At 37.4% G+C, this 24,328-nt stretch overlaps 2 protein-coding genes and 1 long non-coding RNA gene across 3 annotated transcripts; all 3 read left to right on the forward strand.

Annotated features, from left to right (window-relative positions):
• The first annotated feature begins 1,654 nt into the window (after positions 1-1,654).
• On the forward strand, positions 1,655-4,600 carry LOC110381058 (uncharacterized). Its single transcript, XM_064035006.1, has 5 exons — positions 1,655-1,771; positions 2,040-2,164; positions 2,492-2,593; positions 2,758-2,887; positions 4,182-4,600. Exons 1-5 carry the CDS (start codon positions 1,763-1,765, stop codon positions 4,476-4,478), a joined length of 663 nt encoding a protein of 220 aa, XP_063891076.1. The 5' UTR covers positions 1,655-1,762; the 3' UTR covers positions 4,479-4,600.
• Positions 4,601-8,742: 4,142 nt separating this feature from the next.
• Positions 8,743-10,703, forward strand: LOC126055093 (uncharacterized). Its single transcript, XM_064034545.1, has 5 exons — positions 8,743-8,846; positions 9,091-9,221; positions 9,628-9,729; positions 10,056-10,185; positions 10,316-10,703. The coding sequence occupies exons 2-5, from the start codon at positions 9,097-9,099 to the stop codon at positions 10,616-10,618; spliced, it is 660 nt and encodes a 219-aa protein (XP_063890615.1). The 5' UTR covers positions 8,743-8,846; positions 9,091-9,096; the 3' UTR covers positions 10,619-10,703.
• Positions 10,704-11,224: 521 nt separating this feature from the next.
• On the forward strand, positions 11,225-20,128 carry LOC110381062 (uncharacterized). The gene is made up of 3 exons (XR_010276455.1): positions 11,225-12,467; positions 19,074-19,393; positions 19,737-20,128. It is a non-coding gene; the product is annotated as an uncharacterized LOC110381062 (long non-coding RNA).
• The last annotated feature ends 4,200 nt before the right edge of the window (positions 20,129-24,328 follow it).

The following is a 24,328-nucleotide window of genomic DNA, read 5'->3' on the forward strand; positions in this document are numbered from 1 at the left end:
TAACCGGATGCAGTACCAGTGTTTTACAAGGAGCGACTGCCTATCTGACCTCCTCAACTTAGTTACCTGGGCAACAGAGTAACAGGAATAGTACTAAATGTTGAGCATACAATTTTACCAATCTATTCTTGGCCTTTCTCTCGGGATTCATCAAAATAAGTATAGATAAAGATCGATAGGTAATACACATGGGATGTCATAGGCTACACCGAATGCACGAAAGAGGCTCCACCGGCTTTGCTGAAAGCTGAAGAAATATTAAATAAAGTTTAGATGTTGAGAAACAATTATTCTTCGTCATTCCTACGGCGTTTGCGGTATTTTGAGTTACAACAAATTATAAAGTGTGTTTTATCTTCATCTTCATGTATACATTTTACAAAACAAAAGATTAATAATATAGTCGTCTAGTTTCTCTATGTTGATGTATTGAAATTAATTCACTTTAAAGAGATTGTACTTTTAAATAAATGAAATAGTAAAACTTTGACAACGGCTTGCCCAAAATAATTCAATAAACTTTAATGATTTTTTCGCACTGTAACATCTTAGCAGATTCTAAACAAATTATAATTTTTAGTTAATCGAAAGTGTGTAAAAGCAATTATACGCGCCGTGTATAAATTAATGCGGGATGGTATGTAGAAGCCAAGGGCGACGATTATAAAAAATATAGATAGCGTCGTCATCTTCTATCCCAATTTAATTCACGATCGAGGCAGCGTAACATCCTCTTCCATGCTTGTTTTTCTGTCATCATCTCACAATTGACATTCTTCCCAGCCATTTCGACTTTCATACAACAATCCATCATCCTCCGAGCCTTTTCCCAACTATGTTGGGGTCGGCTTCCAGTCTAACCGGATTCAGCTGAGTATCAGTGCTTTACAAGAAGCGACTGCCTATCTGACCTCCTCAACCCAGTTACCCGGGCAACCCGATACCCCTTGGTCAAACTGGTGTCAGACTTACTGGCTTCTGACTACCCGTAACGACTGCCAAGGATGTTCAATGACAGCCGGGACCTACAGTTTAGCGTGCCATCCGAAACACAGTTATTGGTGTCTAAGATTTACTTAGAAAGTACATACAAACTTAGAAAAGTTGCATTGGTACTTGCCTGACCTGGAATCGAACCCGCGCCCTCACACTCGAGGTTGGTTCTTTGCCCACTAGGCCACCAATCTTTCATACAATCCATTCTTGGTTATTTCTTTCATCTCCTTACGATTTCGATCTAGCCCAGGAATTGGACCCTACGCCCAATGCTCTGCAGTCGCATTTGCAACTACTAGAAAAAAGGGTCAGTTAGCATGCACAGCAAGATTTGTCATGTACCTACTTAGCTTCAGTTTTGAGATCTTCTAAGGCTCATAGGTTCAAAGGATGTCCTGAAACAGAAAAAATCTTCGTACTTTACTGAAATGTAGATAAGTTTTCAATTCTTTGATCAGTAAATAATCCGTGAAAGAATCTTATATCTATTTAAAAATGAATTGCTGGCCGTTAGTCTTACTAAAACTCAAGAACAGAAATATTTTAAAACCAAAATCAGTCAATTAAAATTTTATAACATTAGTTATATAAAATTTGCCGCTCAGCTAGTAAGAAATATGTGAATCCTTATCTTTAATTATGTTAGTTTTAAAATGTTAATTAAGTTGCCTTATTGCAGTTGAGTGTGTTAAATTTTTATAATTCGTAACAAATCTAGAGCAATATAAAATGTGATCGCTCCAGTCGGACATTCATTGTCAAAATCATGAGCCCGGTAAGTCACTTCCCTAACTAATAATTCTTATTAAATTAAGTAACTAACAATTATTGTCCATTGTAATTCTCCAGTAAATGATATCATTTTGTAATTAGATCTCTGAAAATCTTTACGGTTAACTTGAAGTTTTTAAAGAAAGAGAATAAGTTGTTGTCTGTTATTCACAAAATAGTTGTTGGTGTACCTAGATAGTCGATACGTTCAAAGAGACCGGTAATATACATACTTTGTCTTCCTAAGCATTACTTTTTCCTTTGTGTTCCAGATGACAATGTTTGTTCAAATTTTTGTATTGGCCTGCGCTTGCGCTACAGGCTTGGCTCAAGCACCATATCTGGCATATGACGAGGTTATTGGTGAAACTTGGGCAACACTGATAGAAAATGTCCTGTGAGTACCTATTACATATTTCTAGCTTTTTACTTTTGTACTTCAGGAATTTAGAGTAACTCGCGGCTAAGTAGAAGCCCCACAGTCGATCGATGACAAAGTGGCTCGGTTGGTCCGAGGGCAACCGTTATGAGGAATTCTCCCATGTTTCTGAAGGCACTGTAATTTTGGTGGGTCCGGCTGCCATTTGACCATCTTTAGTAGTCATTACGGGTAAACAGAAGTTCTTGCACCCAGTTTTACCAAGGGTGTCCGTGTGATTCTTTAAAGTATTCTGCAGGTATTCGATTTTTTTTCTAACGTTATTTACATTACATTTGCATGTAGATCAATGGATGGAAACATACCTCAACTGAACGACCCCAGACGCCATTATGCACAGATAATAAATGTAATTAACAAAGCAGGATCTGAGAGAAGTGGTTGTCTGTAAGTAGTAACTAATGTCCACAAAAATATTTTTTCTTCTATTTTATATTAATACTATCATACATAAGTCACTACATAGTTTAAGTTTATCCAAATCAATTGTTTTAATACGATTTTCGTGGAACTCTTTAGAAACTTAATAACGATTAACAATGTTTTTTCAGTCTTATTGATTACGATTCACACTATCCTAAAATCGTCAACGGTTCATTAGCACAGGGCCTTGCCAATACACAAGAAGTTGTTACTGAAATCAAAGGGCTAATCGCAGATCTACAGAATATAACAAAAGAGGTATTTATTACATTACAACATATTTCGTGGTGGCCTGAGTAGTAGGCAAAGAACCAACCTCTCATGTTTGAGAGTGGGTTCAGTTACTGATCAGGCAAGCATCAATGCAACTTTATTAAGTTTGTATGTACTTTCTAAGTACATAAATATTGGACGCCAATGAACGTGTTTCGGAGGGCACGATAAACTGTAGGTCCCGGCTGTCATTTGAACATCTTTGGCAGTCATTACGAGTGGTCAGAAGAAGCCGAAGAAGCAGGGTTACCCGGGTAACAGAGTTGAGGAAGTCAGATAGGCAGTCGCTACTTGTAAAACTCTGGTACTCAGCTGCATCCGGTTAGACTGGAAGTCAAAGTCAAAGTCAAAGTCAAAGTCAAATCATTTATTTCATTTAGGCCTTTACAAGCACTTATGAACGTCAAAATTATAACTAAGTTTGATTCTAGTTGCCCATTCCAAAAGTAGCTTCCTATGGAGAAGAACGGGCAAGAAACTCCATGGTTACTCTTTTTAAAAAAAATATAGTATTACAATTTGTATGTATTGATACATACAGTAAAAGCATGCGAAGATCATGTAGAATCGCAAAGACAAATGAGGATAAAGTGACAATTAAAATGCTACATGGTGTTCACATTTACAAATTGGTTTATATTTTGGTACAAAGTTACAAACAAATAATCAAAAGATGAATACAATTTTATTTGCTGGTGTAATTTTAATTTGTTAATTAATTAGATATTGTCAGTATGTCCTATGGAGCAGGACCAGCATGTTTCCAAGCATTTTTATCTTGAATGAAGCCGACCACAACACCCCGAGACAAACCAGGGGCACGATTCTGCTAATTTTACTTAAGCGACATACGATTCACATCCGATTGAGATCCAATCACGACTCAATTACGATTGGAGCGTATGTGGCATTCCTCTATTTTTTCTTTTAAATAAACGTTTTTATCCACTTCTGTGATTCAAAAATGAAGCATATTGTCTGCAAATGATTTACGATCGCAATACGATTGTAGAGCAAACTACCGTATAGACCAAATGACACACCAATCAAATTTCTTTGGAATATGATTGGTCTTTTATTAGTAACAGAATGCCCGATATGGTTAAAATGCCATTGCGATCCAATTTCTATTCGATTTTGACATTATTAATTTAGCAGTATCGGGCCAACATACCAGCTCTGAACCATCGCCGTTCTAACTGCAAACCAAACAAATCGTATTAAACAAATTTTCTCAATTTACAATATTAAGGTACGTTGATCATAACTCTTCTTTCAGGTAGCTGAGATCGTTAGAGACGGTGTAAAAACCGGCGGGGAACATGCTGATCAATTAATATCCGAAGGAATTATTTTAAAGGGCAATCTTACTGATCAAAATAACATGTACGTGGCTCTCGGAGAAGCTGCAATAGCATTGTATAAAATAAACCCCTTTTTACTGAAAGCGTCAAAGGACTACACCACAACTACATTCGCAGTTCAGGATAAAGAATACATACTTAAAGATGCTATTGATAAGACTGCTACCGTTTACCGAAACTATAATTACTATAAGAGGCAACACTCTTGCTAGAACTTGCCTAAAATAATATTCTTCTGCTTATTTGGCTACATTGTTTGAGATATATCCGAATTTTGTCATTCTTAAAATCATTTTTTTTTGTTTTCTCCTTTAAATAAATATTTGGCCCTAAATTGTTGTTGTTGATTTTCATCACTAAAAATTATTTCGCAACAGAGTTAAAGACAAAGTCAAATAATTTATTTTCAAGGCCTTTGATAGAACTTATGAAAATCAAAAGAATTGTCAATATTGAATTTAGATGACCATTCCATAAGTGTCTTCTAGTGGAGAAGAACGGGCACTTATTTGATTAAATAGTTTATTATACAAAAATAGTTTATTATAAAAAAATGAACTTATGACATGACTAGAATAGAAGTCAGTGAACTTAAGTCATATTATTTTCTTTTTATGAGCTAAGAAGTCCGTTTTTTTTTTTTTTAGTTTTAAGGTTATTCAGTATTTATGATGGCCTGCATAATATGTTGGATGTATGTAAGGACCTTATGAATTCAAAATTTTGTAAATTGAATTCGGAATTTAATAACTTGAAGTTATGTTATATATGTTATGGACCAAGTGATAAATTGGGCAGTATACATAATGCCCGGTCATTATGAATAATGCCCAATATGAGAGTGCAATTTGATAATAATTATTCAAACAATCAAATTGACCGCGCACTATACATATTGCTCGTGACCTTTTGGGCAAAGTAATACAAACATATTTAATTTCATTTTTTTTATTGTTATTGACATTTAACTTAAAATAAACTTAATATAACACATCCCATATCAATTGACAGAGCATAGAAGTAAGCATGCAACATGCAGCAAGCATGGCTTCTGTCACGGCTCCGGCGCTGCGGGGCTCCGGCGGTCCCATGCGAGCTTATCGTCGCAGATGGTTTTCACGCTCACCACCGCTGCTTCGGCTTGCTGGCCGGCAGAGCCGGCCAGCCTCAGCCGCGGCGGCGAGCGCTGAAACTACCTGCGCCTCAGCTCGCAGGCCGCCTCGCCCCTCCGCGCCTACGCGGTTTTGAATTGCTCTCTAGGGGTAGGGCAGACAAGACTACGTGGAGTCGGTTTTGCAACGATTCGTTTTTGTCACTAAGTTCAGTTTTTAATGCAATGTTTTGAATCCAAATTAAATTCTACCATAAAAAAACGAGGCCGAGTTAGTAAATTAGATGACAATTGTCCAATTAATAATTTTGTGGCTAGACTTATAATTTCCCATTAAAATAGAACATATAATTTAAAACAATAATCATAAAATATGTAGCTAGTAACAGGATTTTTTTATTAGAACAACTGCCACCCTCACACCGCATAAAATATAGCTTTATTATCAAATTGCCCAACTATCTTGTAGCAATATAATAATGCCCGTGCAATGTGATAAATAATGAAGTTAAGATAGTTATTAATCACTTGGCCCGATAAAGCTAGACATTATTCATAATGCTCGGGCATTATAAATAATGCCCGAATTAATCACATGGTCCATAACATATACAAAGTTATGCAGTAAGTATAAGTTTTTTCAGACCTCATGAAACAAAATAAAGTCAAGCCGTTATATAAATCAGGTAGGAAAGATGAACAATATGGCTTTACAAAAGGCCTTTCAGCAACAGATCCTGGTTCTTTTGAGTATTTTTTGATCTCCTATCGATTGCGTTCATCATGATACGTTTTTACGTAAATTAAGCTATCACGGAGTCTTAAATATAGCTCTTGGAGCAATAGACTCATATTGAAATACAAGGATGCAAGACTGAGATGTCATAGGCGTCAAGTAGTCAGGGTTTTCAGTTTAATTAGGCGTGCCACAGGGCTCAATATTAGGTTCATTCTTGACTTTGGAATACGAGCAGTAAAGGGCGGGTTTTATGGTTATGCTATTATTTGTTTATGTAATATGTATATAATTCTTTAAGGTATATATTTTATATATTTATGCGCCAATGCAGCCTGAAAATAAAGGTATTTTGATTTTTGGTTTGATTATGGGGACTATTTTTAGTTTTAATGTTCGAAAAGTAGGTACTGATTAATCAGCATTGTTGAATATATATTTTTAAATTAATGTATTTCAGTTTGAGTAACCAAGGGGTATCCGACTAACCCCGTAACTGCATGGGTTGAGTAGGTCAGGCAGGCAGTTGTACCTGGTAAGACTTGGAAGCCGACTCAAAATGACAAAACTCGAATATTAATATTCTTTCACTAATTTCTTCGCGGTTGTGATGAATCTCGGAATAACCCAAGGTTACTCGGTGAAACAACATTCTTGAATTCATCTTTCATCTTTTGTTGAATTCCTTTATCAAGAATTGACCGTGGAAATAAAATAAATTATGTCTATAAAACCTTATCTTTCAAATATTTTCAATTTTCATGTCAATTAAATAACCCGGTGTGGATAATTGAAATAATTCGAAACAAATCTGGAACAGTATAAAGTGTGGTTGAGTGTATTGAACGTTTATTGTCAAGAATTACCTACATCGGTAAGTACCTTCCAGTTTTTGAAGTATTTAATTAATTATACAATTTGTTTATTTAATTAACTAGCTTTCCGCCCGCGGCTTCGCCCGCGTGGAATTCGGTTCACCCCTCCCGCTGTGGGTTAGCAGCGGTGAGGGAGTGTCTGACTCTTACTGACTAAAATCGTCGTGTTCCGTCCTAGGCCTTTTATATACCAGGGCCGCGGTACCTCTTTCGAACAACCCGCAGCCGCGGCTGGCCCTGGCGCTACTGGGCCCCACTGATTTCAAAACACGTTAAGACTAATTCGAGGCGAACCTTAACACCATCAACCTTATCGCCATCTATCGAGCTATCGGGAAGCTCGCGATTGAACAATGAGCTACAGGTTAAAGCGCGAGATATCATTGCACTTCTTACGTATCTTAAAAAAAAACAACGTCACCACGTTTTAAAAAGCTATCATTCCACTTCTTACGTATTTTAAAAACACATCGTTACCACGTTTTAAAAACACCCACCGCCATCTATCGCATACCTCAAGAACTAAATAACTTAACTAATACTTATACCAATTAGTAATTCGTTGAATTATAGTTATTTCAGGATAAGTAGATGTAAAAAAAACAGTTAAGACGATAAAACAAATTGTACGTCATCCCTCGGGAATTCCTCATTTTCGAGGATTCATTATCGTATCATTTAGCTTCTAAATTTCGTGTCGGTTGTGGTGGCCTAGTGGGTAAAGGACCAACCTCAAGTATGAGGGCGCGGGGTCGATCCCAGGTCAGGCAAGTACCAATGCAACTTTTCTAAGTTTGTATGTACTTTCTAAGTATATCTTAGACACCATTGACTGTGTTTCGGATGGCACGTTAAACTGTAGGACCCGGCTGTCAGTGAACATCCTTGGCAGTCATTACGGGTAGTCAGAAGCCAGAAAGTCTGACACCAGTCTAACCAAGGGGTATCGGGTTGCCCGGGTTACTGGGTTGAGGAGGTCAGATAGGCAGTCGCTTCTTGTAAAGCACTGGTACTCAGCTGAATCCGGTTAGACTGGAAGCCGACCCCAACGTGATTGGGAAAAGGCTCGGCGGATGAGCTTCTAAATTTATATGTTCATATTCGTTTGCAATACATAAGTAGATGTAAAAAAAAAAACAGTTTAAACGATTAAACAAATTGTACATCATCCCTCGGGAATTCCTCATTTTCGGGGATTCATTATCGTATCATTTAGCTTCTAAATTTACATGTTTATATTCGTTTGCAATATATTACCTTGTTTTAAACGACACACAGCGCCATCTACAATCCATCCATCAAGCAAACAATATTTTTGTTTTCCCTCGGGAATATCTATTTTTTTCGGGATAAAAAGTACCCTATTATTTAATCCGGACTTTTAACTTTACGTCTGCAAAATTTCAAAGCAATCGGTTCAGTAGTTACGGCGTGAAAGCGGAACAAACAAACAAACAAACAAACAAACAAACTCACTTTCCGATTTATAATATTAGTAAGGATTTTTAATCATATTTACATTTTAATTAAAACTACCTATGCTATGAAAAACAATAACAACGTAAACCTAATACTAAAAGGCATCAAAAACTTCGTCGCCATAGCTGTCGACTGGGACATTTGGGAGCGTTCCCAAAAGGCTGACAGCATTATCTTGTTGGATCGGTATGCTTATCCTTTGTCCGAGGTATTAGCCAGCCCTTTGGCCACGAGAAGCGTCAACCAGCCGCCTACAGTTCTCTTTAAATAAAATGCGTGGTTCGAAAATATAGTTTCCGACAAGGCCACTATATTTCCGCCGCTTGAGGTTCTCCGCAGCCGCAGCGGCAGCAGCAGCACAGCACGCAGAACTTGCAAGGTAGGATGGCGTAAGAGTATCGACACAGGTCCAACTATTCCGGGCTACTTTGCAGAGCGGCTCATCCCACTGTCTCTGGGAAGACGGGTTAAATCTACGTGCATTAACATCTTGCATTTTTTTTACTGTTCTTCAAGAAGTTCGTGGAACAAACCAACCCGACAGGGGTCTATCCACCAATGGTTATCTAGATTAGTGATATGCTTTCCTAAGCATTACAGTTACATATTCGTTTCTGTTCCAGACGACAATGTTTGCTCAACTCTTTACATTGGTCTGCGCTTGCGCTCTAGGCAGCACCAGTCAATTACCACCATATGTGGATTATGAAATGGCAATACAATCAGCTCTCACAACGTTGGAGGAAAATGTCTTGTAAGTATTATTTCTAACTTTTATAAATCGTAGATATTGTTTCATTATTTCATTGTATGTCTCCAGCAATGTTCAAAGGGGCCCTTTCTTCCTCACTTCTTTTCAACTCATGTACCTACTACATGTATATTGCATAGAATCATCATGTAAATACTTCATGTTCTCCCCGCAGTGACCCTTGTATCGTGAATGAACTACTTCTCGCCGTGTAAATCCTAAATATCTAATTATTTCCTATAACGTAAGCCAATCCATGTCTCTATAGCTATTAAAGAATACCGAATTTTTCTAATCGGACCAGTAGAACCTGAGAATGTAGCAAACTCTTCGGCATTGAAATATTTATAAAGATTGTTTCAGTATTGGTGATTGCTATTTTTCTTTAATTTATTATATTTGCATGTAGATCAGTCGATGGAGATATACCTCAACTGGACGACCCCAAACGTCATTATATACCAATTATAAATGTAATTCTTGAAGGGGCAAAGCGCAGGGATGGCTGTTTGTGAGTAGTATTTTGTTAATAATAAACACAAAAATATGTTTAAGTATTAGACAATCGAAACGTTTATCTGAATTCATATTCTTAATTAATTAGTCATTGTTAAACATCTCCTGTAATAAAATAAAATGATCCTTTGCTTTTCCATAAAGAAACGGCACAACTGAGAAAAGTTGCAGACAAGATGTATGTGTGCCATCTGTCATACTGTTGATGGTATTGGAGACGCGCGGTCTGATCTTTTTCAGATTTTGAGAATTGCATGCGAGTGATTTCATGAAATTGTTTATTAACTTGTGCAGAGTAAGGATTTGCAACATTTTTTTTAGTATTCCTGACTATGATGGACAGTACCCTGAAATTGTGAACGCATCATTAGCACAGGGCCTCGCCAATCCACAAGGCGTTGTTACTGAACTCAGCGAGCTTATCGAAGTTCTACGCAATATAACTAAACAGGTTTTTATTATATTACAACTTGTTTGTCTTGCTGTACGGACAACTTCACGCACTATAACATTCAAACCGTAACTATGGAAGTTTCGCACTTACAATATTAAGTTGGAATTAATCATAATTCTTCTTTTAGATAGTTAACATGGTTGAACCATATTTAAAGGAGGAATCTTCAGAACATGCTGATGAGTTAATATCCGAAGGCATTATATTGAAGCAGAATCTTGAGAAGGAAAATGACGTATACCTTGCTGTCGGTGCAGCTGCACAAGCATTAGATAAAATAAATCCCTTCTTACTGGAAACGGCACTGAACTACACCACAACTACATTCGCAGTTGAGGATAAAGAATACGTACTTAAAGATGCTATTGAGAAGACTGCTAATGTTTATCGATCGGTCAAAACCTGGAGAGGATTAGTTGGCTGCTATTAAAATCCTTTCGTAATTAGCATCTGTTGTAAAATTATTTGTGAACAGTATTTTTGTCTTCTACATGAAATAAATACTTTTGCCTGAATTGTTGTAGTTTTATTTTTGGTTCTGAATATTATTTTTCAAAAAAAGTATAGCCTTAACTTTTATATTTATCGTAACTGTACAAAATTGTTTACTTTTCACTAGAAGTTCAACGTCGCCGACGGCTTCCAATCTAATCGGTAGCAGCGGAGTACCAGTGTTTTACAAGGAGCGACTGCCTATCTGACTTTCTCAACCCAGTTAAGTAGGCAACCCAATAACCCAAGGCAAGACTGGTTGTCAGACTTACTGGCTACCTGTAATGCCTGTCATTAAAGATGTCGACTGTTTATCGTGCCTTAAAACAAGCGCCAAGCGTTGCTTAACCTTATGTTCGATTGATCCGCGCTTTTTCTCGTCACGAGCTCTTCATTAAAATACTATAAACTAAATGTAAAATTGCTCTTGCTTTGAATTGATTTTAAAAGTAATTTTTTTAAGGTGTAGAGCTATTCAAAAGTCATATATCATTTTCCCGCAATTGGCCTGCATATGTTCGCTTTTATCAATACGAATAAAGTATGCCCAAATACAAGATAGTTGTTATAGACCGTTGAGAGAAATACCCACACTGTATTATATGTCAATGATATTAAGTATTTTTTTAATTTTCGAATCGTTTGGGGTTGAAACCCTCGGGTCGTGGGGTCCGAATGCCCACATTTTATTTAAATAACTCTCAAGGCGGCTGGTTGACGCTTATTGTGACCACAAGGCTGGCTATTACCTCGGACAAAGGATACGTATGGCGATCCAACGAGGTAATGTTGCCAGCCTCTTGGGTACGCTCCCGGTCGACAGCGATGGCGACAAATTTTTTGATGCTTTTTAGTTTTAGTTTTGTTTAATAGAATAGTTTTTAATTAAATGTAAATACGTAATTATTATGATGATGAAACAAAACGTAATAAATTCCAATTTTTAATTATATTCTGTTAATTATCTTCTAAATAAAATTTAAATGGCTGTAGCTCCAGAACTGTTATAACTTTCCTAGGTTTATATCATATTTGTCTTCTCTACAGTATTCTACCTAAGAAAGCATAAACTGTAAAGATTTTGTGATTTTCCGTACTTCTCTCGATAGTTGATTAAAATTCTGCACGCTGATTAATAATAAATAACTATAAACATCCTGTGGTTAATCTCACTATTTTAGATAAATTCGTCACATATAATGAGCAATATGAATAATGTGATTTTTAATTATAATTAACAAGAAAATATGTAAGTTAACTGTAAACAGGAGACTATCAATGGCTCTAGTTTTCTACCTAGAATATTATCTTTTTATATAACTTGCTATTCGTATCGTATCAAACCGCAGTTTCACTGGGTCCCCAGAATCCTACTCACCGCAAAAAAAGTTGCCTATATGCATCTGTAGCGTCAGCTATTTTACAAATAAACAATACAGAGTCACTTTCACATATTTTACAATATTAAATTAAAATTAAATATTTGGATATATCAGGCCCTTACATTTAAAATGCAGCCAACTCAACTCCTCTTTGAGGATCCTGACAGCGAAATTTCATATTTTTTTTAGCAAATTAAAGGTCTAATAATACCAAATAAGCGATATTATTCACAATATACTAAACATAATGTCTCAAAATTTTCAGATCACAATGATAACGCAAGTGTTAGTTTTGTTCTGCGTTTGCGCATGCGTGGTAGCTGATGACGCTGCGCCCGCGCCGCCGTACCTCCAACATCTGACAGCCATGTATACGGAAGGTGAAATAGTCGTGGAAGAGGTCTTGTACGTATTGAAAGTTGTTAAATAATATAAACAGGAAGCAACCCTCGTTCGTTTTTCTTAATTCTTTCCATACAAAAAGGCTTTCATTATTTATTTATTGCAAAATGTATACAGATGCATCTTATGCTAGGTACACATTACCCTGTTAGGGCGCAGCAAATTAACTTAAAACTAAAAGTATTATAATAATGACTTAGACTATAAATATATATATATTCTTAGAGGTCAGATCAGAAGTGGTACTTGAAAATGAATAACACACGTCTATAGACATTTAACCTGGTAAGGTTTATTTCTTACAAAGGATTTAGCAGAAGCCAACTTTGAATAGCAAATACAATATCGATAATTAATTATAAGATCACGATGTGACATCTTCAACGTCCGTCATCCTTCCATCCGTCATAACTTCTTCTTCTATACCAGCCCGGTCAGGCCAGGTTGGTAGCAAGGAGGATTCATATCTAACACGGCCGTTCCTGACCCTGCGGCGTCCTCGCCAGCAGTATTATTCGCCTCCTCAGCATCAGGTCAACTCCCCATAAGCTAGTCACCGACATGTTGCTCATGATCTGAAACATGTTAAGCAAGGTATAAGTAATTTACTCGTAGTAGTCGTTTTTGTGTATAAGTCTGAAGCATGTAATATGTTGAGAAAAGGAAGGGTAACAAAAAAAAGGTTTCCATATTTACTTCTACTTGTATGTAAATCATACTATGGGCGTAAGTGTGCACTCAAGCGCCCACAGGCAAAGGCATATTGAAAGGTGTTATGGTAGTAACCAGCTTCAGACTAAACACGAATAAAAAAAAAGTGCATCGTGAATGACAGAATCCGGACTTCCATCACTCGCCATACACCGCCAGGTGACAGAGGCTCCCAGTTTGCATGTCATTTTACGCATTCATAGCATAGGCACGCATTTAAGCTCTAGGTTGCTTACTATGACAACGTGAAACAGAGACACATACCGTCGTATGTTCTCCCAGTGGTCTAAACAATAGTCCCACTCAGAAACAGAGACCCATGCCGTCGCATGTTCTCGATGACAGAGGCTCCCAGTTTGCTTGTCATTACACACGCTCATAGCATAGGCACGCGTTTAAGCTATAGGTAGCATACTATGAAGACGTGGAACAGAAACCCATACCGTCGTATGTTCTCTCAGCGGCCTCCAAAGTAACACCGCCACGGTATAAAGAGAGACCCGTACATTCATACGTTCTCAAAGTGGTCTAGACAACTAGCACCACCAGTATAGAAAACCAAAGAGCCGTAATCTCGTACGGTATAGTAGGGTATTTCAAGTCAAAATCAAAGAAAAGTCCATTTTTAAGTTAAAATGTCAAGGTTAAAATCAGTCATTGAAAGTAGGCCAATTAGATTAACACTTTTTCACATCAATATTCATACATCCTTTCACGGCACGCACACATAGACTCATGTACATTCGAACGTCTTCAAAGTCCTTGTCTTTGTCAAATTGTCTCGCAGCTATCAAAGAAAGCTGAGGATGTGTCCACTTAATAAACTTTTGTAAGAGGCACCAAGACACAAACAGCCAGCAACATTGGCACACTGCAACGCAGGCAGCAGTTCTCGAAGTTGTTCGGAAATATGTATACCTCGGGCAGACATTGCAGTTAGGTAGAAACAACTTTGAGGACGAGGTGAATAAGAGAATTCAGTTGGGTTGGGCTGCATTTGGGAAGCTACGTCGAGTCCTAACATCGTCGATCCCACATTGCCTAAAGACAAAAGTCTTCAATCAGTGCGTCCTACCTGTCATGACTTACGGAGCCGAAACGTGGACACTGTCGGTACGGCTGGTCCACAAGTTTAAAGTCGCTCAGCGAGCTATGGAAAGGGCTATGCTCGGCATTTCTCTGAGGGATCGCATCAGAAATGAGGTAATCCGTCAGAGGACCAAGGTCATCGACATAGCCCACCGAATCAGCAAGCTGAAGTGGCAGTGGGCTGGCCATATTAGCCGAAGAACCGATAACCGTTGGGGTAAACGCGTTCTAGAGTGGAGACCACGCCTCGGCAAACGTAGTGTAGGACGTCCTCAGGCACGGTGGAGTGATGACTTGCGCAAGGCGGCTGGCAGGAGCTGGATGCGAGAAGCCGAAAATCGATCTCAGTGGCGTGCACTTGGAGAGGCCTAGGTCCAGCAGTGGACTGCTATAGGCTGATGATGAACGCAGGCAGCAACATTGGCACGCTCCGATACAGGCAGCAACATTAGCACGCCGCAACACAGCCAGCAGCACTGGGACGTTGTTATCAGCAGCACTGGTACGTTGCTATCAGCAGCACTGGTACTCTGCTATCAGCAGCTGCATTGGCACAAAAACATTGCTCACTGCAACGCAGCCTCGTGTGCCTCTCTCCTGCTCATTACACGTCTTCGTGTACAATTCTGTGAACAAACATTCAAGCACAGTATACATTTCGCTCGGCCACTGCTGACCATTCATTTGAAGGATCTAAGTTTTGAAAGAAATAAATCCATGACTAAATTATAACTTTGACACACAAAATCAAAATAGTGATCCAGTTAATCTCCGAAATATCATCATGACTAATCATGTGCCAACAAAGCTCATAATACAACAGCCATTACGTTATGGTTACGTTTAGCTCATGCTACTTCTTCTTTTTTTCTACAGTACAATACTTTTAAGCAAACATAAGTGATCAACGGTTGAAATTGACGTATGCAGTGTTAATCATCTTTTATAAATGGCAAAGGTCACGATGGTGATTCAATTGACGTTGCCACCTTACGACACCATGACGACCACAAACAAGGAACCAGCCAGCAATATTGGGCCGCGCTGTGGGCCGCGCCGACACGGCCATCCTGCGCCTTACACGTCCTCGTGTAAGTGCACTGTAACAGAAATAATACCAAGGAACATCTTTTCGTTCGGTCACTTCTGACCATAAATTTAAAAATCGATGTTCTTAAATAAATTATATCCAATTAATCTTTAACAAACAAACAAATTCGCCCAACCCGGGGATCGAACCCGAAACTGCACAGCAGTCGTGCTATGCGTCTGCCAGATCAATGAGGCGAATGCGAACTCAACTTGAGAACCACATCTATACTAATATTATAAAGAGGAAAACTTTGTTTGTTTGTTTGGTTGCAATGAATAGGCTCAAAAACTACTGGACAGTTTTTAAAAAAATTCTTTCACCATTCGAAAGCTACATTATCCACGAGTAACATAGGCTATATTTTATCCCGGTACAGGCAGTAGTTACCACGGGAAAACGGCTAGTGAAAAATAAAACAGATCACCTGATCGCCTGAATGCATGATATACCAGGCATACTCTCCACTCGCTCTCATCATTCGAGCAATGTCGCGCGATATGCTGACCGGCGGCACTCCGGACAGCATGCAGCAATAAAGCAAGCGCAAGAAGTGTGAAACTTCAGCACATACGTCGTCAAATTATGTGCTTCTCACGTAGTAAATCTCGTTGTGTTTTCTGGTTTCAGTTTATCTCCGATATCTGTAGTTAGAAGGTTAAGGAAGTAGGCTTTGGGCTAGATTCAGGCATCTGAGTGTTTCAACATTTAATTGACGAACTCTCATGCATTATTAGTAAGGAGTATAAGTGAACATAATGATTTTAATAAAAAAGCGAAAACTAAGCTGTACCTAATTGTTAATCAGGCTTGCAGATTGTTAAGAATCATTGCCATTACTAGGAGTATTCATTTCAATTGATACCTTCCACTAAACAATCTTACATTAACGCTGCCTTCCATGCCTGAGCTATAAGTCAGTGTACGTCTTAACTAATAGGTAACCTATTGCTCAAAACTGGCAAGCAATTGGCTAAAACAACGTAGTTATACTATGGTAGCAGCAAACTGATATTTCTGTGTTTAGTAGAAAGTGCCATTAATGGGGTAATATATGAAGCAAGTTCATTGAGCTCTGTCTAGTCCAGCTTGCATGCAAGTAAGAACATTTAGTTAAATGTGATGAGCCAAAACATTTCAAAAGCAAATAGAAGATGTATTTCTTTGCTTCTACTATTTAGCCATCATTATTGCAGTTTTCACTGTCATGCAAACACTTTTGCAAACTTCAAAACATAGGTTTTGTATTAAAATCGAGTATTTCAAGCGCATTTCGAGAATCGAACCCGAGTCATCGCGCACTGCAGAACAATAAAACAATAAGAGGATTTACCATAGTTGCGTATGACTGAATTTCTAACAGATAAGATACATAAGAACTGGATTGATCTCACCAGGCATTATCACTCCATGCTTCTTGTAATATCTCTGCAAACAAACATCATGCATGACATGTTTGGTGGCGCTAAGCTTTTGCGCTTATAATAACAGCAAGGAGTCACACTATGTGCTAGCTATCGGGTGGCAGTGCTCGTGGAGACGAGGTGGATATTTGCTAGGACCGTGGTCGGCCCTACTGCTAGTGGTCTCCTTCCACACGAAGCATATGAGCGGCCTCGCGATAGCTTGAAGAGCTGTTTCATTCGAAAAAAACAGGATACGTGTTCCCAGCATGTAGTTTTATTCTCGCCACAAAACGAATTATCACATGAAACAGAATAATAAGTCAATTAATTCTAATGCAATCATGTAAATACAATATGACATGTCACCATAGCAACCGCTTATGTATTTGTAAAAACGACAAGACTTGTTATTTTAAAATGTATGTCAATTTCCACTATTTCTTTATAATTTATCGAAAAATGAAGAACTCCACCTCGATACTATTCTCTCAGCTAACTGAACACAAAATCATCATTATGCAATTACCCTTCAAAATTATTTTTAGTGTAACAAATCATATATCACACTGAACATTCAAATAGTTTTAAGAGTTGGTAATCTAAGGCTTCACTTTTATATAGTTGTCTGCCAACGTGATTCAAAAGTAGCGTCATGACGTACAGCACTTCTTTCTCAACGCTAGGCTTACTTATACCTCATACTACGACAAGATATATTCCTGAGTTTTAGAGGTAGATGCACTATCCGCACTATTCATAATCTAAACATCGGATAGATGATGGTCATAAATATGTAACTTGTGACTTCAACATGGCTGTTCATGGTCACTTTCTTCGATATTCGATATTCTGTGTAAGAAATCGAAATGTTTGAAAAGAAATCCAAGGGGTTAACACTAAAGCACTAATCTGCTATTGTAAGGAATCTTCGTAATATCGCTCTGATAGAGTTCCAGCTGGTGAACAATCTTCAGTGTTTCCAGGATCCGATCGCTTTTTGTTTTACAAACAAGCTACAGTGGCTGTCACTTTTCTTCTCGCAATTTTTATCCAAGACTTTGTATTGCGTGACCAATTCATCCGCATATCCTGGGCTTCTGAGTACTAGTATGTTGTAGGATATTACACCCAGCGTATGAGGAGCATTCATATTGTCGCAGCGCGATTCGTGAGATTATAACTGTTTCGTCGTTTTTCACGAGAATGCCCTCGAATGTAAGAAATAAGGCTTACTTACAGTTGACGTGTAATTTCATGAACAAAATAAATAATTATTGGATTCAGATGGCAAGCGTAAAGAACGCGTGGCGATCCCACTTCTGATCTTAGAGGTCAGATCAGAAGTGGTACTTGAAAATGAATAACACACGTCTATAGACATTTAACCTGGTAAGGTTTATTTCTTACAAAGGATTTAGCAGAAGCCAACTTTGAATAGCAAATACAATATCGATAATTAATTATAAGATCACGATGTGACATCTTCAACGTCCGTCATCCTTCCATCCGTCATAACTTCTTCTTCTATACCAGCCCGGTCAGGCCAGGTTGGTAGCAAGGAGGATTCATATCTAACAATATATATATATAACATTAATTTATAAGAAGTTAACAATATCTAGAAATAATTATTAGTTAAGCTTACATTTACAATATCAACTTAGGTATATGACAGTAGTTTTAGTTTATCAATATCTTAATTATTATTACTATTTATTGCACAATGTTTTTAGAAACGACATAATACTGTTTTGTTTTTATTTATAAATACATTTAAAACAACAAATTAAATTATATCTAGAGGTGGTTATTTATTATTTTAATCTTCTATCTTCTAAGTATTCCTGTACACTATAGTAGCATTTTTTTAACAGTAATAACTTAAGTCTAGATTTGAATATGCCTAGGGTTACGGTGGAATGGATGCTTTCAGGTAAATTATTGTAGATTTGAATGCTTCGGTATTCTGGGCTATTTTTAAACATTTGTATCCTAGGTGTTGGTAAAATCAGTTTAGTTTTGCGGCGCTCGTTCTTTTCAAAGTTTCTTTCTAGGTTAGTACACCATCATGATCAGTGAAGGATGAACTGAACCCGTCAGGTGTGAGTTCTGCGCCACACCTCTCTTTGCTCGTGTTAGATTGCCGTCCCAACGTCTTGCGGGAGTGAGTGACCAGAGAGTGCATCTGTGTTTGTGCATACGCTTGTGCACTAAAACGTCTTCTTTGTCGTCACTATAACAGCTGTCGTGGCTGGAGTTCGATCTGAAGTGAGATAAAAAGACGTCGCAAGTTCACATAAAATCTTGTTTTAGACCCCTGTTGGACGATATACCGTACCTGGACAGTCCTCAACGACATTTTGCTGCAATATTGTACTTTATTAACACTGCAGCTCGAAAGAGATCCGGCTGTGTGTAAGTTACCTAAGTACTTACGTGAAAACTTATTCATTATATACTGAGATTATTGTTTTTTTGTGACTAAAACTATTGTATTTTTTAGTGTCACGAACTATAACGAAGAATACGTGAAACTCGTCAACAGCTCGGCGCTCGAGGGGTTCGCTAATCCACAAGCCGCAGTAGATGAACTTGCTGATCTAATGACAACTTTACAACAGAAATTAAAAAAAGTTAGTATGCCTAATATTAAAAAAACTTTTTCTAGACTTTCAGTCAAGCTCAAATGCTTTGAGAACCGAGAAATTCGAAGGTTGCTCAAATTGTCACGCCAAAAATTAAAAATGGGGCTCAAGTTTTACCAAAATGATAAGAGTAGATTAGAAACATGTTATTTATGTAAGTATGATGTTCACACGTTTGCCCACTATGTCAAGTCTAAAGTCATGATAACCAATTATGTGGTTGAAGGTGGAGCAAGCTTGGCTAAGAAGAAAACTATCTCCCTATAATTTGAAACTCCCAGCTATCAGTTATTTTCGCTAACACTTTGACTTTGTTGTTTTTATATTTTAGATAGTATACCTGATAGAAGACACAGACCCTGACATGGAAGAAAACAAACGCAATGCATTAGTAGACCAGCGCATTAAAGGAGATTTAGCGTCCTATGAAACACCAGCTGCAATGTTCATGGCTGCCGGTGAGGCTGCAATAAAAGCCGAAGATCTTAACAAAGAAATTTATAGAGCCGCGTATGATTTAAGTGGTTTAAATTTCATTATTAATGGAGCTGACAAACTTAAAGAAGTTATAGAGGCTACTGCTGCACTTCATCGAACACTTAATGGCTTTCGTTGTTGAAAGCTTCAATCAAAATAAAAATTCAATATTTTTTTACACAACTCAAATAGTTTGTGAAAATGTTTGTGTTAGCTAGCAATCTCTTATAACCAACCTGTTGGGGAATCTACTTTCCAAATTCGATGCAAATAATGTGGTTTTCAATAAACATCCAGCAAATCCAGAGATTTCTTCAACAACCTCACGAAAATATTGTAATCATAATTTTGCTGTTTGTTTGCTGACTGTCTTTTTTTCCAATTGTCTTATTATCATATTATATTGTGATTTTTTTTTTGGTTTATCTATCATCTATTAAATAAATTTTTTAATGAATGATGTTTGTCTGTATTATTTACTTGAGAGCGAATATCATTTGTATATGCTTTGAACTCGCTCATTCCTACCTGAAACATAATTTGTTTGATGGACTTGCTCTTAGGATTAATTTGTGGTAATAGATTGGTATATGGCGTAATCTGCATTAGCGACTAACGGAGTTGAAGCTAACATTAACACGTGTAGGTATATACTTATATGCATATTGTTCTCAGAGCTAACAGCTAGCTTGCTAGTAAGATTTTTTTTGAAATTCTTGGGTTGATACTCGGTTAGAACTTCAAGCATGGCCAAAGCTGAATAAAGCCAGCTCATCTTGGGCATCTATGGTATAATACTGATCATACTGACCTGTGGTGAAGGAAACATTGGAATATTGATAGGATTAAACTTATTTTTTTTGTATATGAATACCACACAGGGGTTACCACAAAAAATTTACACTCGCGTACCTACTGCCTATTTGCTACTGAAATATTGTTACCGCAATTATTTTAGACAATAGACTATACATTAATCTCATCACCATTAAAACAATAGAATAGGTAACAAAGTTATTGAGGCTTGTAATCAAGTTATTTCCATAGCTAACCTGTAACAAATTGTTAAAGATATAAATATCAGAACCAAAGCATTGTAATAATCTCTAATTACCTACTCCTGCAGCTGATTTTTTCTTACGTAAGTAGTTTTTCATTACATTTCTTGTTTATGTAATCATAAAGCTTGGACTTTCTTGGACCTTCCTTCATTCTTTGTGCTTTGAGGCACAAATCCAGACTCAAAGTTGCCACCAAGTAACAAAATTACAACAAAACTTGCAAAACATTTTACCCTGCTTTACCAGTTACTAGTAACTACTAATACGTTTCTTACTGTTTCTCTCAGTTGACGATGATTCTGAAACTCGTCGTGGCCGCCATGACAGCAGTTAGCGTCATGGCTCAGGTCCCGCCGTACGGGATGTATTCATCTGAACTCAGGGAAATGTTCAGAAACTTCGCCGTAAACATTATGTATGTACGTATCATTGACGGTTTAGAAAAACTATTAGTACATTTGTACATTTGTTGCCCGCTTCTGTTTGGTCCTTCTTGAGATTCTGTAGCTTAAACTTTGTCTTGAAGCTGAAAAATAACACTATCGGACTCATTTTTTGGTGGACAGACGACCTTATAAAGGTCGCCGGAAGACGCTGGATGCAGATCGCCTCCAACAGGTATCTGTGGAGATCTAAGGTGAAGGCCTGTGTTCAGCAGTGGACGTCCTATGGTTGAGATGATGATGATGATGATAGGACCCATTTTATAACGCAAGAAAACTAGCTGTTAAAATATCTGCAACACTCAGCTTAAAATAAGTTGGTTTGTCAAAAACGAAGTAGGTACAGCTTAAGCAGCCGCCTATTTTTTATTTGAAAATCTTAAATCTTCTGCTTTCCTAATCATGTTCATATTGTCGTTCCTTTCAGAACTATGGAGGGCCAGATACCACTTCTTAACGACCCGAGACGTCAATATGTTGAGATTATACACGTTGTTTTAACTCACGGTGTATTTCGCGCCGGTTGCGTGTAAGTATACGTCCACGTTTCCTTTGACTAAATGGAAGAACATTTATTTTATACGATTACTTTGCTGTCAGATGTACTTATGCCAATACCAAATACTTATATAACTTATACAAAAATTTGGAGGTTGTCAATTTGGATGCTTGTATGTTTTTGTCTCCTCTTTCCTATTTTTTAAATATAATTGTTCCAGGGTCGATGACTACAACAACGAGTATTTCCAATATCTGAATGACTCATTACCTGAATCTATCTGTCACACAGAAGATGTGATTGCTAAGATTAGGATGCTGCTTGATGAAATTCAGGACAACACCGATAAGGTATGTGTGTTTTGAGATTTTATACGCGTCCCGAGTGAATTACTTCCAGCATATGGATAAAAATTGGTGATACAACGCTTTCACGCTCGCAAATTTACCCGCTTGGTTTTTTGTAAACTTGCACATTTATAATATTAATAAAATTACATTCTACTCCATGTTATTCGTGTGTTAGGTTGCTATTAAAGATTTTTACATAATACCTATTGTTCATTTACAGGTATTGAAGCTTACAAGGGACTGCGCTAGAGATGGTTGCGACGAGATTATTCAAAAAATAATTAGGGACCAGCCGGGAAAATACCACTACCAAGATTTGGTGATAGTCGCTGCTGGCAAACTCGCAACAAAATTAAATGGTCACCAGGAAAAATTTGAAAAGGTTTCTTCGGATCTAAAAGCCAGTCATTATCTACTGACGTCATCGGCTGATCTAGAGGGCATTGTGGATGCCGTAGCTGTGTTACAAAAAACTTTACATCCAACTTATTGTTAAGTGCAGAAACTCCGATACTTACAACCTTATAATACTTATCTTAAAAAAAAACTATGATATACAAAAAGCGCGATTTTTTTTTTACATTTTGGGACATAAAAATACCTAATAAAATATTAAAAAAGAAATGTGAAGTGAAGAAGCTGCGAGCGTAGCGACACAAAAGTACCCAAACAAGTAAAAAAAAACATTGTAAACTGAAAAAGCAAAAGAAATTATTATCTACATACTTATCTATAATTTGATATACTGGATGATGTGGAATAGGTACCCGTTATCTTTATGAAATAAAATAAATCCCATGATAACTCAACCTTTAGGTACTCAATGGGGAGGATTTAATTCTTGGACGAAATAAAACGACAAACGGATATTTGACAAAGAGATTTTATGGTGATGTATTTTATAATTAGCGTTAACCACGTGCCAATTCTCCTAACCAATTCAATGGTATTTGCGTAAATCCGTATGTCAATCAATTCGTCACACTCTCACCTTTATAATAAGCAATAAAATGCATAAGCAAAAATGTTTATTTACCGTTCATCATCATCTCCCGAGCTATGTTGGGGTAGGCTTCCAGTCTAACCTAATGCGACTGACTATCTGACCTCCTCAACCCAGTTATCCGGGCAACGAAATACCCCTTGGTTAGACTGGTATCAGACTTACTGGCTTCTAACTACCCGTATAGACTGCCAAAGATATTTAATAACAGCCGCGACATACAGGATAATGTGCCCTCCAAAATAAAGTTATTGTCTAAGATAAACTTGGAAAGTACATACAAACTTAGAAAAGTTGCACTCATACTCGAGAGTCTGGGTCCTTACCCACTAGGCCACCACGTTACTTTTTTGAGACGCTTATGTTAGCTTCGAAATTATCGAATTAGTACTTGTAACTATGTATGTAAGAAAATCTTGGAATCTTAATGTGACCCACTTCCCGGTCTTCACTTAGGATGAAATTTTGTACACGCTCTGAGTTCTGATGACAATACGTCATGACTAGCTAAGTAACGTCATTACAAATCCAAATTATCAAAAAAAAAAGTTTTTAAACTTTCAATTTTACAGTGTTATTTACCGTTATCCTTTCAATTTACGCAATCCTTCGCTGGCTAATTGGTTGAGCGTCGCGACGCCGGATGCAATAGACGTCGTCGGCGTATGGCGTCGCGGCTGTTACCGGTCCTCTGCTCACGTTTGACGGCGAAAACCTTATGACGTTCTATAACGTTATCTTGCTACTAGATTTAGTGGAGTTTTCGATGCTAGGTGGAAGGTAATTGGGGGTGTGTAAGGGAAGGGAAGGTAATTGGCGTAATTGCAGATATGCTTAGCAGCTTTTTATGGGCATACTTTCCTTTCTTGAGAGAATGATACTTATTCATGATAATAAATATAAATTTTTGTTTTTAACGCTTTTTGTTTTGTCAAAGAATTCGTTAATAAGTTAAAAAATACTTAATTTTAATTACCCTGAAATTAAAGTATCTAATGACATGTTAATAATACAGCATTGACTTTCCAAACTCACAATCAACTGTAAAATATTAGAGCTATCGACATTTGTAAGATCGACGATAGCGGCC

The sequence above is a fragment of the Helicoverpa armigera genome, chromosome 5 (genome assembly GCF_030705265.1).
Source record: "Helicoverpa armigera isolate CAAS_96S chromosome 5, ASM3070526v1, whole genome shotgun sequence".
Taxonomy (NCBI): domain Eukaryota; kingdom Metazoa; phylum Arthropoda; class Insecta; order Lepidoptera; family Noctuidae; genus Helicoverpa; species Helicoverpa armigera.